The 14,057-nt window shown below is 31.7% G+C and overlaps 1 protein-coding gene across 2 annotated transcripts; it reads right to left on the reverse strand.

Moving 5' to 3' along the window:
* Window positions 1-718: 718 nt before the first annotated feature.
* LOC146920047 (uncharacterized) lies at window positions 719-7,202 on the reverse strand. 2 transcript variants are annotated; one of them, XM_085713439.1, is made up of 5 exons: window positions 7,134-7,202; window positions 6,731-7,027; window positions 5,139-6,544; window positions 4,701-4,850; window positions 719-1,166 (listed from the first exon to the last, which is right to left on the reverse strand). In XM_085713439.1, the coding sequence occupies exons 3-5, from the start codon at window positions 6,537-6,539 to the stop codon at window positions 804-806; spliced, it is 1,914 nt and encodes a 637-aa protein (XP_085569565.1). In that variant the 5' UTR covers window positions 6,540-6,544; window positions 6,731-7,027; window positions 7,134-7,202; the 3' UTR covers window positions 719-803. The 2 variants fall into 2 exon arrangements, with proteins under 2 accessions (XP_085569565.1, XP_085569564.1); XM_085713438.1 differs by lacking the exon at window positions 6,731-7,027.
* Window positions 7,203-14,057: the final 6,855 nt, after the last annotated feature.

The raw sequence follows: 14,057 nt of genomic DNA on the forward strand, positions 1-14,057 counted from the left end.
TGCAAAGAAGAATTTAGAATTGAGAAGAATTGCAAAAAAGAAGCAAAAGAAGGGTGAACCTTGGAATCGCAGAAGAAAGGATTCACGATTTCAATTTCTCTCTCACGCTAACGCGATTCATTGAATCGTAAATTTGAGACGTAAAAATCGGTTTTTTCCCTCAAATATTATATACTTAATAGGCCTATAAAAAAAAAACGGTTTTCCAGATAGATGGATAGATGTGCCTGAAAGACAAAAAGGAAAGTGGATGGAGCAAGTTTCTTTCTATCCTTTTTTAATTTTGCAACCTTTTCTAATTCTTCTTTTAAAGAAGCTAAATTAACCGACTCAAATTGACTTTGGAAAATCGAACCTAAAACCTTGAGAGAAACACACTACTAGATCTCAAGTCAATACCACCAGATCATCCCAAGTGGGTTTGACCTTTCTAATTCTAATTTAAAAAAAATATATATGAACAAAGACAAAGCGATGCCGCTTTGCTTAAAAATCAATTTAAAATAAAATGAACCATTCCTTCATATAAAAATAAAAGGGTTTTGCTAAAAGCCACTGTCTTTTAGCAACCCACACCTCAAGGTGTGATTTTCACTTTTTAGTTATAATTTTACTAAAAGACACCTTCATAAAAATGATCATAAAATAACTTGCTAAAAGACACCTTCATAAAAGGTGTCTTCTAGCAAAACCCAAAATAAAAACACCCAAAAAAGGATAGTTAATATTGTAATTCATAAATAAAGTAAATTATAAGTTTTTATAAATGGATTTATTACCAAAAATAAATGGATAAAATAATACTACAAAATTATAAGCCGGCAATGTTCCTTTACTTCATCTTTAAGCATCTCATGAATAACATTCTCTCCAAACCAACAACCGCCACCACAAAAATTAATCCTTCTACGACCTATTTCACGAGCAATGGTGTCTTTGGTCCATCTACCAGCTCCAATATAGGCTTTGTCACGAGAACTGAAAGTCATTTTTCTGAGCGAATTTGCATTCCTCAATAGGTGACTAGCTAACTCAATAACATTTATGGAGCCAACACAACCACGAAATTCCACATGTTTCAAATCGTTATGAGAAAACCCTGTATATTCTCTTTTTTGCCTCTTAGATCCAACTTTATGTGAATGTTCCGAATGTAGATTTCTAATCTGAAAATTGAAAAATAACGATAACAATATTACATATATGAAAATTTTAAAATTTCATTAAGTTATTTATAGAATATCTTGTCATTGATCTATTGTTATAGGTAAATGCAACCTGTTTAAAAAAACATGAATTTTTCAAATACATATATGGGATCCATTATTATAGGTAACAAAAGCTTGTGTTTTTTTAAAAAAAAAAAAAAAAAAAAAAAAAACTTATTATTGAAAAAAAAAACATATACGAATAATTTAGAAAATGTATAATTGACAAATTGAACCTTAAATCAAAAGGGCATATAAATAGAAACAAAAAATCAAACATCATACAACAATGGAAAATACTAACTTGTGCCCTTAAGGCACAAGTTAATGAATCAAATATAGAAATAATGTATTAGAATGCGCGCGTTACATTTAATCATTAACTTTTCAATGAATTAGATACTCGGAATTTTAGAGAATATTTCTTATTTTGTGTTTCTTATCATGTGTAATAATTTTATAGAAATAATTTTATAGAATATTTCTTATTGTGTTTCTTAATCATTTAATCAGTTTTAACAATTATTTATCCTTAACCTTCACATTTATCTATGTCTACCCAAAAATAATTCATCAAACTCAAATCTTTCACCCAAAAATCATTCTCCCTCCATTACCCTTCTAAACCTCATCTCACGCAGTCACGCTCTTTGGAACACAAGAAAGAGACGAAAAAAGAATATCACATCCTATATTACCCTTCTTGAGCACTGTTATTTAGTACGATAAATGACACATACGAAACACAAGAAAGCTTACACATTCAATTTTGTAAACAATATGCACTATTCAATTCGGTAAGAATATCACATCCTATATTACCCTTCTTGAGCACTGTTATTTAGTACGATAAATGACACATACGAAACACAAGAAAGCTTACACATTCAATTTTGTAAACAATATGCACTATTCAATTCGGTAATTTGACACCTTTGTCAAATAAAATAAAATTGGCATTTAACACAATACATAGTCAGGTAGTGGGTGAAAGTGGGGGTCATAACATAATACATGGTCAAACAGATAGAAGAATTCGTGTGTAAAGCTGTACAGGCCGGCCCATTTTTTCCAACAACAAACCAAAAACCCCAAGTTCACCTTCGGGTCTACACACCCTTTACAAACCATAAATCAGTGTTTAAAAAATAGGACCGTCCGGTTGGACCTGTTCGACTGAAATCAGTCATGCATTGGAACGGGAATGAACTGGTCAATCAAAACCGATGAAAATCAGTGACCCAACAGTTTTGAAAAACCAATCTAGTTTGATGAACAAGATTTTTAATTAATTAAAATTTTATAAAAAATAGCAAAGGAGAAATTGAACACAAACACATGAAATATATTTTTACATATTTTTAAGTAATTTTTATTTATCGGTTAATTCAACCACTTAATTTTATCCGAAACTTCAAAATTCAAATTGCTAATTAACTATAAGTTAACTTATCAATTATTCGTTATTTTTTGTCGAACAAAGCATAAGCCATGAAATATTAGATTTGGACACTGTTTGGTTACGTCAATAAATGAGCTTATAGCTTATAAACTCGTATCTGTTTGGTAACAGTCTTTTCAACGAGTTTATAGCTTATTTTTCAGCCACTTTCAAATAGCATTTGAGCTTACAGATTATAGCTTATTCTTTTTTCTTCATATTTTACCCTTATTATTTTATTTAAATACCAATTTTACCCCTTATATTTTATTACAATTTAAAATAAAAGATTAATGTTTTTTTAATAATAAAATATAAATGTATTAAAACATGGATTACGATAAAATACTTTTATCATGTTGATTATTAAAATGTTTAATACAAAATAAATGTATTAAATAAAAAGTGTTATGTTTATTTAGAGAAAAATTGTTATGCTTTTATCATGTTTCGTTTAACTTGGTTTCCCTTTTTTCTTTTTGCTTCTAATTAGGGGTTCAAACTAATAATTAATATATATTAAAAAATGTTATTGCACTAAAAAAATACCGAGTATTATATATGATTAACGGAAAATGGACACTACGTGATTTTATTGAGAAATGATATTTGAACAACCACTTTTTGACAACTTTTGTGACAACTTTCACTCTCATACTCACATTATGTTTTTGCTATCTCTTTCTATTGCTTTGGATTTTATTTCAATACCCCATTTTCTTTGTAAAATTATGGTTGCACAAAAGTCGTAATATAAATAGATATTCAAATAACACAACTTTTTTTTATTATATTTCGTTGTATTTATACTTGATGTTTGTTTTATATTATAATTTTTAGTATTTTAGACAACTTGTAATGTGAACGTGTTGTGATTTAATAAAGGACAAGAATTTGACCTCGTGAGCTTAGCTCAGTTGGTATGGACAATGCATAATATATGCAAGGTCCGGGGTTCGAACCCAAGCCAACAAAAAAAAAAACAAGAATTTCACTTTTTGTCCAGTTTTCTACGCTCAAATTTGTCAAATCCCAATAGAGGTATGATTGTTGTTTGCCGTAATTGCATAAACTTAAATAGAGAGAATCTATCAATAGAATTAAAAGAGAGGTTGCAGTTAAATTGAGAGAGGAGAGAGGATTTGAAAGAGCATCTACAATGGGGGCATCCATTTTTGAGTACTTAAATGGGTCTCCCATCAAGTGTACACATCACTCATTTATAATTTTTTTAATAGTAGTACTTAATAAAAACTCAATCACCCCAACTCACATCTCACAAATTTCTTAAATGGAACCCACGAATCAATAACTTTTTATCATTACACATCAATTTTTTAATATTAAAAAAGTGTGGGTAGCACTTAAGAAATGACACCCTAGATCCTATAGAACCCCAAATAAATTTCTCTCCAATGGGGTACTTAAAAGGTACCGAATCTTGAGACTCATTGAGGATGGTCTAATATATTCCCACCTATGTTACACATTCCAAGACTTATACAATTCACTTTATAACTCAAAAAGTGAAAGTACAATTCTATTATACTTCTTTGCAATTAACGATACAGGAGTTACTAATTGAGTTAAATTTTAGATTCCTATTTTCAGTATACAAAAAAAAAAAATGGTCGAGTAGCCTAATGTTCGAACTTTAGACCCTAAATATTACAATACATTATCTCTTCAAACTGAGTTATGCTTACGGAGATATACACATAAAAATTTACCAATTAATTTAAGAAAGTAAATAAAAAGATTACAATAATCATTTATTAAGTTATCAATCAAGATCATTAGAAATCATCTGATGTTAATCTATCTGCAAAATTGTCTATTATTTTCTGATATAAAATTAGTTTTAGTTTAAAAATTTCTTGATACATGAAGAATTGCAGAAAATATAAAATAAGCTTCTAATTTATAAACTTCTTGATACATGCAGACAAACACATTGCAAGTATTAAATTAGGAAAATAAACTTCAAGTTCCATTCAAGTTAAAAAAAGTGAACAGCAAAAAAAAAAAAAAATAGAGTTTGAATAACTTACTGTCAGAGAAAGTTTTTGGAGAAGCTGAGAAGCCATTGCAATATCTAAAATCCAAAAATAGTCCATACTAGGATCATATGCTCCCTCGATAAGTAACTCCAATTGTCTAAGATTTTGAAATCGAACCAAGACCTTCGTTAATTCCTTTATCTGTGTACAATAGTTATATTTAAAGTGAATTAAAAGCAACTAATGATCAAATTAATTAAAAGAAACCTAGGCAGTGTCCTCGTGAGCTTGGCTCAGTTGGTATGGACAATGCATAATATATGCAAGGTCCGGGGTTCGAACCCCGGCCACTACCAAAAAAAAAACCTAGGCAGTGCTGCAATGCACTATTCCGTTGTCTCAAATTTGGGACCAAACGCTATCCGAGAGTGGCAACCTATATACAACCAATAAACACCAACTAGCAAACACGGGTTTTGAGTGACTCACCTGTGAAGTGCAGATGTTCATAGCTAAATTCTCAATATGTGGTAAACTTGCAATCGGATCAAAGAGGTGTGGTGCTGTCCTTCTCTGAGCTGTATTCCAGAAAACCTTGAATAATCTTGGGGCCGTAAAAGAAATTATCCTCGTGGTGTAAGTACTATATTTAAAGGATGAGAGATTCAATGCATCAATAGCTAACTCAGAAAGAGAATCATTCGACCCGCCACAACCAATTATGTTCAAATGACTATACTCAAAGGATGAGAGATTCAATGCATCAATAGCTAACTCAGAAGGAGAATCATTCGCCCCGCCACAACCAATTATGTTCAAATGACGTAACTTTGGACAGGTAATTTTTATTGAACTTATGAGCAGGCAATTCTTAAAGGTGACGTCTTCAAGTTGAAGACATTCAGAAAACAAATGAGGCAAGATGTGCGTGGATAGATTTTCAGTTAGTAGTCCATTAAACACAATTGCTGTTACGTTTTTCAACCCAGAAAACCCAACAGGTTTAGAAAATTGAGTACCTCTAAAGCTAAACTTGGATAACATATGAGCCTGAATGTTGATTGGGTGTGTTGGGAAATCATCATTACAAGAATATTCAAAGGATGAGAGATTTGATGCAATGATAGTTAGATACTTTGGAAAGTAAACCGCACAATTAACAATGTTCAAACGAAGCAATGATGAACTGTTTATTATCAAGCTAGAATTGAACTCACAACCATCAAGGGTCAAGTCTACAAGATGGGTGCAATTGGAGCACAGACTCTGAAGTAGTTTCCGCGGCACAAAAATTAGATGCAACACAAGAGTTCTCAAATTATTGAATCCAGAGTAATCCAGAGCTTCTACAATGAGGCAGTCTTGTAGGTGCAGATACGTCAGAGAATCATTGCCTGATAAGAGAGAAAGGGGAAATATGTATGTCAAAACAGAATCAGTAGATTCAGCTGACAAGAGAAGTTCAATTCGATTGACACCCTTGGCAATTCCTTTGGAGATCAATCTATTAATGACATCCCCGTGGTCAGATTGTACAAATGGAAATTTTACTCGGATTGAACGGATGATGGCACCTTTATAATGGAGCATAAATTGATCCAATCTTGTGGCAAATTCAGATTGAAAGTGAAATCTTTGAAAGTTTGGAAGGGTGTTTGGTAAGTCTTGAATTGTGTTATAGTCAAACATGGTATGACGATCAAAGTTGAGGTCGGTCCTTAATCCCCATTCGTGAACCCATCGTTTGGACAATGCACTAGTTTTCACCAAATCCTTCAAAGCTAACTTGGAAAAGATATAAGATATAATACTATCAGGCAACTCACTCTCAAGCTTCGTACACCTCTTCATTGCAGGCAAGTCACTCTTAAGCTTTTTACACCTCTTCATTGCCACTGCAAGCAATAACAAACACAGTTATTAAAATATAGTAAATACTCCCTCCGGCCCTCGTTATAAGAAACAATTGACTTTGACTTTTGACTTATAGTTAATGTATCTCGTTATAAAATAGACTAGATACATCAATTACAAAACTCAATTGTTTCTTATAAAAAGAAACGGAGTAGAAGAGTGACAACCTCAAGAGCACCAAAACCAAGCCGATATGCGCCTCGACACTCAAAACCAACTCCCCAGCAGATGGGCGGCCGAGAGAAAGAAGTCCCACCGGACAGAGCACAACACCCAGCCCCCAACAGATCTACTGTACCAGCACATGACGGGACGGGATGGGCCTCCCATCCATTAAAGGAGCGAGCAGAAGGCTACCGGATATTATACCTAGAAACCTCTTCCAACTCATACTCAAAAAAATTAATCGAAACCAGACGACACTTACAAACCCGCACTGAATTACCCCTCCACATCATAAATCCCTAATTACAAATCGAAACCAAAACCCTAATTTTAAAAACGATGAAAATCGCCTAATTTTATAATGATGCTAATTAATTATAGATGATGGAGAAAAGCTTATCGTACCTGTCTGTGCTGAACGACGGCTTAGATGAAAATACAATCCTCTGATTCTGATGATCGGGAATTTGAATTAGGGTTTCTTTGTTATGTATTTATTATTTATAGTGGCCACAATTTCTTCTCGTGTTTAATTCTAATTGGGCCTCGCCTCCTTTTGTGTTTGCTTTTCGAAAATTTGCTTTTCTAACATGTGTTTTTTCTTAAAAACACGTGGAAAATACCTTGTTACCTCCGCATTAGTTAACTAAAGCTGACACAAACCAACAGTAGTTAATTACCGTTGCGATCAAAATCAGCAGTAGTTAACTACCGTTATTCTTCTTTCTTTCTTTTTTTTTTTTTGAAAAATGAATATTCACTACCTCCATCATCTACGGAGTAGAAGCTACACGACAGCGAAGAGGCATCGTCGTGTGAATTTGAATTTTTGGATTTGGTTCCAAGACTTCATCATAATTGAAAAATGCACAAACCATCGTCATCCAAAAAAGAACCAAACTGAGTCAATCCAATTTTATGTGACACTTCTCAAAAAGCAAATGAAGAATTTTAAGTTATTGCGAAAGATGAAGATGAATTAATTTCATTAGATGAAATATGACACTTTTTTTGTCGGTTTTCATCCTTTTTTGGTCGATATTACACCAACATATTTTTTGTGATATACTCCCTCCGTCCCAAATTATAAGCAAAAAAAAAAGGTCATTTTCTTTGTCCCAAATTATAAGCAAAAAATACCAACTTTTATCATATTTAATTATGTTGTTTCAAAAAATTATCTTTTTCAAAGGAAAATTAGATGCAAAGTGCATTCAATTTGCTCTCTCTTTCATTTTCTGAATAACCAATGAAAATTGTTTTTACATCTTCCTATAAAAATTATTTCTATGATAACACAAGAAACTATGTTGCAAACTACTATGAATTAGTTTTTTTAATAAGTGTGATTTTTTTCTTCTTATAATATGGGACAGAGGGAATATAATGTAACGCAATATTTTTGTGGCAAATATGTAACTAACCTTTTATAAATTATATATATTTGACTTTTTATCTGGTGTACAAGGCACCTACATTTTACTTTGTTATTGATGTTTCGCATTTAATATAAATATATGTTTATATTTCGGTAATAATGTGTTTTACCTTTCATTTTGTTTTATTCTGATATTTGCTATTTTTTAATTTCTGCGAAGTTCATCATGTCTCAAAATGCACAAATTGAAGGTCATGTCTGATATTCCACTTTCAAGAAGACGGTTAAAGTTTTCTTAACTTCGACCGACATTATGGATGACTTGAAGACAGAGCTTAACAAATACTTTGTGTATCATGGTGAAGATTATACTACATCTCTTGTATTTGTACAGGTACCATGTGTAGATCTTGGGGCGGATAAAGACGAAGACATATAAAAAACGATTTATTATCCTCGGGTTATTCGTGATGATGGCAACATACGATTTATGTCTAGGACGATGGTTGAAAATAATGTGTTACATCTCTGTGTTCGTTCCAACCACAGGTGCTTAGAATGTCATGAGAGATTTTATGTCATTTAGTGTAATGTGTTGCATTTTGTTGAATTTCAAACATTCGTGTAACGTTAACTATCGCCGTATTCGTGTAATGTTAATGAATCATTGATAAATTATGTAATGTTGTTGTTCATGACTTGGTGGTTGTTATTCTATTGGTTTTATTTCATACGGAATTGCAGTTTGTAATTGCATGTCATAACAGGCCGAAAATGGCTTTGTTTTGCAATGCAGACTGCACTGTCTGCATTTATTGATAACAATGGTGGTTAATTGCCGCTGAAAGACAACGATAATTAACCGATTTTTTTCAACAATAGTTAGCTACGGTTAGGGATGAATGCGTCATTTCATTGTGTGTTTAAGAAAAACTGAATGTGAGAAAATCAATTTTCTTGCTTTACGCCACGCCTTTTGTGATATGTTATATAACACCACGAGACCCTTAAATTGATTTCTAAATTACTCCACTTGGATTTTATTTATTATAAGAAAAATAACTAACTATATATAAAATTATTAAGAAAAATTGTTAACCTCATTTAATTTTGTTGATGTAATATAAAAATAATTGAATTTTCTAAACTACTCTTTCTTTTCATTTATTTATGCATAAAAATCATATTTGTTTTTATGGGGTCCATGATAATCTAGAGTTAACATGAAGTAAATGAAATATAATACGATGGATGTGCAAAATATATTTATATTGTTGGTGTATGATCTTTTAACCTTTAGTTGTTTATGAGTAAAAATCAAATTTGACATCCGAAATTTACAACACTCACATGCATTGTTTACCAAACATTTGTGCAATACTTTGTGATCTTTAAACTCATAAATTAAACTAATTAATAAATCATTCTATTTTAAATTTGAATTGAACATCAATTCTTGACAATGAAGACTTTTCTAATCTATCTATCTATTTTTTAAAATGTGTCATGTGACTCTTCAAGCATTCTTTTATAAATAAATAAAACTTTTCATTTAGGTTTATCCTTTAATTTCAGTCTTATAGATATTATTGAAATGATGACTAAATTATACATCTTTACTAGTAAACTCCTATCTACAATTCTAGAAAATAATATAGCCAAAAACATTGTGATTGTAGAATAAAAAAGTAGGTCTAATCATATCTTCTTCTTTTTTTGTGTGAAAGGAGTAGGTCTAATCATATCATTAATCATAACAATTAAGCTTTAGTCAAGTCTATCCATTTAAAAACCACTCAGTACTAAAAAAAAATGAAATTCAATATTGAGAAATTGATAACTAGATGTAAGTCAAAATGGAAAGACATGGTATCATATAGAAGACGTGCTTTTGGAGGTGGCATTTAGCCTGGACAAGTCTTAGAGTTTCCCACCATGGGAATGGCCTCTCTAAACAGCCACGTGCCTGTTTTGCCAGTTTTTTTATTTTTGATTAAAAAAAACATTAAAATGTGATAATATATTTTATCTTTGGTATTTTCTGTTTCACCCCCCTTTCATATAACACTGTTAAACACACCTCCATCATATTAGACGATTTGTTTACTAAATTACCCCTCGTTATGATGTGAACTTGAAAAAAATTGGAAGTGTAGAATAAGTTCTGCAGAACCTCATACTCCACTGGTAGAAAACATATAAAACAAACTCTAACATTGAAGAAAGCTATCATTGAAAACAACCATTAAAGCTAGCTGAATCGGTGCATTCTTCCAGATCTGGAACTTGTTTTTTCTTCTTTGTTGTTTGCAACTTGGTGGTTCATCCTTTTTCAGCTGAAGCAAGGTAAGATATTCCATAGATCTGTAATGAATATTTCTTGGAAATTGATTTTGAAAACGAAAGTTGTTGCACTCTAGCTGGATTTCTTCCAACGGATCTATCAGTGGATATAGAGGTTAAATTGCTGCTGGATTTTTAATGAAATTTATAATATCAATTTTAAAGTGTATATAAGATGTAATTAGTATGAGTTATTTAATTTGGTGTTTTTTTTACCTTTTTTTTTCTAATTCTAATTGGATGAATTTCAACTTGCAGAATGGATCGGGAAGAATCTATTGGGATTTTCAACTGTCATGGACACCCTGATGGCTGCAATTTTCGGACACTTGCAAAGCATGTTCCATATTTAATCCATGAACCTCTTGAGCTACTGGTGCTTGAAGAAGACATCTCGAACCTAACTTCAACCAAAATGAAAAGATGAAGGAGAAGAGATGGTTGTTGATTATGGGTTTGTGAATTGGTATCTAAATGGATTGAATAATTCTAACACACTCATGTTTCTGGTACATGTGTTTAGAAACAAAATAATAGACCTTCAAACATTGTTAATAGAAAATAAAATTGAGCCTTGTTAACGAGTGCCCCGGACACTATTTAAGCATTCCTTATGAAGAAATTATATTTAAAAAAAAAGAAGTAAAAACTTTAATTTTCAATGCAATAAATGCACAAACTTTCGTAAAAACTTACTGCTTATTTATTTATGTAACCTATTTTGCATAAGCTAAAAATATGCTTAATCCAAATAGCTCCTAAAACCATAATCCAATCATTAAATAAGGTGATACAAAAGTAAAATAATTTGGGCTTAAAATCAAACTCCAAGATCTTGTAGCTCACGGTCCACACAGGCCCAAACACAATCATTAAAATATTGATATAAGAATAACGTTTGTTTATTATTTGTGTGGGGTCACAATTATTTTCCAAATGTATCACCAATAAGTCACTAAACATTAACCAGTAAAGCATCTCTGCCATTGAAATATAAAAGTAATATATCTATGGTGTTAAACTCACTTGGCCATCATGGGAAAGTCTAACACTTTCCCATTCTAAATGCCACCGCTTTTGGAAGTTGTTTGGCAAATCTAAAACCCATTATTGATTATTTGAAGAAGCACACGAGTAGGTGTTCGGTTGATGAAGAATTTGTAGGGCAAACATGTGCATGAACAATAAAATAAAGCTTATGTTACCCAACGTACCAATTCTTTACTATTTTTAATGTAACACATTCATCATCTTTACATCCAACAAAGCCTAAACTAATACCAAACACCAAAATCAACAACCATTGGAATAATGTAATCTATATACTATCAAATTTGTCTCCTAAATTTCAAACTAAATGTTCTACTTTATGTATGCACAATTTCATCGAGACCAAATGTCTTTGTCTTCATTGGTTGCTTTTGCTTCAATCCATAAGTGGATTTTAGGTACATTTTGAAACAGTGTCCTTCATATTGTAGACTATAGTTTTAAATTTTAATTCAGCTTGCACATGACATGTTTATGAATTATTATTTTTCATTCGTGGTTGAGCACTAAACTGAGTATATGGTTCTTTAATCTTTTCTTCTTTTTAAATTAGTTGACCTTGCATTTGATTTCAGCTTCTGCTTATCAACACAGGTGTTTGGTCCATGGTATTTTTTGACGTAGCCATCAATAATTCCTTAAGTTGTTCAACTTCTAATGAACACTATCGATTAGAAATTTGGAAATTCCTGTTTTTGAGTCAATGCTATAATATAATTGATAAAAGAAATAGTTAATGTAAATGATATTGAAATCATGTTTGCTTTTAATTCTTTATGCATAGTCTAATCAAATGTACTTTAATTTTTTTTTAACCCTCGGGTTCCTAAGAGCATTTGGTAATCCAGAGTTCGGCCGAAAGGTAAGTAAAATATGAACAATTTGTTATTTGGTGAAGTTCATTAACCATTTAAGCCAAATTGCTTGATTATGTTCTTCAACTTTCATTCCGACTAGTTTCTTATATATGCATAATAAGCAAAATAATGCTATCCACTTTTTGCTCTGTATGAATATAAGTTGAATTTTCTTATGACCTGATGTCAACTCAATAGTATATGTTAAAAATGTTTATTATACAGAATGCCAAACAATCAACATTGGAGAAAATCAAATTCCTTATGTCAAAAACAAAAATAGAAGTCCTACATGCACTAGAGATAAAATCCCAAAACATTTATAAAAAAATGGACATGTATCAGTTGATTTTGTAGCTTTGAAGTAGGTCCAAAATCTAGGACAATATCAAAGCTTATCCTGGATCCACAGGACTAATCCACAGGACTACTATGGAGAATTTGATTATAATAGCATAGATACAAAATTAGGCTTATTTATGCAAATAGTCCTTGCAAATATACGTCACTTGAGTTTTTACCCCTAAACTTACTAATCTTTTCAAACAGCCACTGCAATTACTAATCACTTAAATTTTGGTCCTTAAAACCTGTTATAAGGTTCTAAAAAACGGTCGCGGTCGCGGTCGCGTTAAGGTTGTCGCGATTTCGGCTGTAACGGACGTTGCGATACAAATAACGGTCTTCGCGGTGTGAATTAATCAAAACGTTTCACAAAACGTATTAAAACTATTTATATTATCATATAATGTATAATAACTTAGATTAATACTTTTTTCCATAATTATAACATATTTAAAGTAAATATAATAATAAAAATATACTACATTTAGTAAAGATAGAATGTTTGACAGATTGAAAAGAAATTAACTAATAAATAACTACTCATAGCATAACTTTAAACAAAGTTCATGATCAATTAACTACATTTAGTTTACATTATAAATTTTTATGAATAAAAAAGAGGCATTAAAGTGCCAAAAATAGTGTAAAAAATAATAAAAATGGTGAAGAAATAAATAAAAACAAAATTGGCTCAGCTGGATTAAATCTGGACCACTTGATGCATCAAGGGGTCCAAACTTAATCACTAAAGGGCTCATCACAGCCACAAGATCTAAATCAAAGAGTTAAACAAAAACAAGGGTGCAGAATTAAAACAGATGGGGTGTAATAACAAGCTGCATATGGAACAAAAGAAGGTGAGGGGCCCGCAGTCAACAAGGAAGGAAGGAGGTCAACTCCTTCTTCTTCCTCTAGTTCAAGTAAAACACCAACAACAACATCATTATCACTTCAAAAATTAAAATCTCAATTCTTCACCAAATCTCACAAACTAAAATACCATTTTGCTTGGATTTTCACGCTGATCATGAATCTAAGCTTATATTTCACAGTGAATGTTTGTATAGAGAGAAAAGTGAGAAAAAAGTTTTGACTGAATTTTCAAGTCTGAACGGAGTCCGTAACGGCGTTCCGTAACGCCGTAACGGCGATTTTCCTGTGATTTTTGTTCTCAACGTAAAAAGGTCCAAAAACGGTCACGGTGGCTGCCAATACCGATTTGTAACGGCCGCAATCCAGGTACAGCTCCGTTTTTTGAAACCTTTTATAATATTGATTGAAGGAGTGTATGAGAGTAAACTACTCTTAATCATCTAGGTTTTCAACCATGGTTAACTGCCTAGTAGAAACACCATT

This window comes from Medicago sativa, chromosome 5 (genome assembly GCF_051527215.1).
Source record: "Medicago sativa cultivar Bolivia chromosome 5, Bolivia_mono, whole genome shotgun sequence".
In the NCBI taxonomy this organism is placed as follows: Eukaryota; Viridiplantae; Streptophyta; class Magnoliopsida; order Fabales; family Fabaceae; genus Medicago; species Medicago sativa.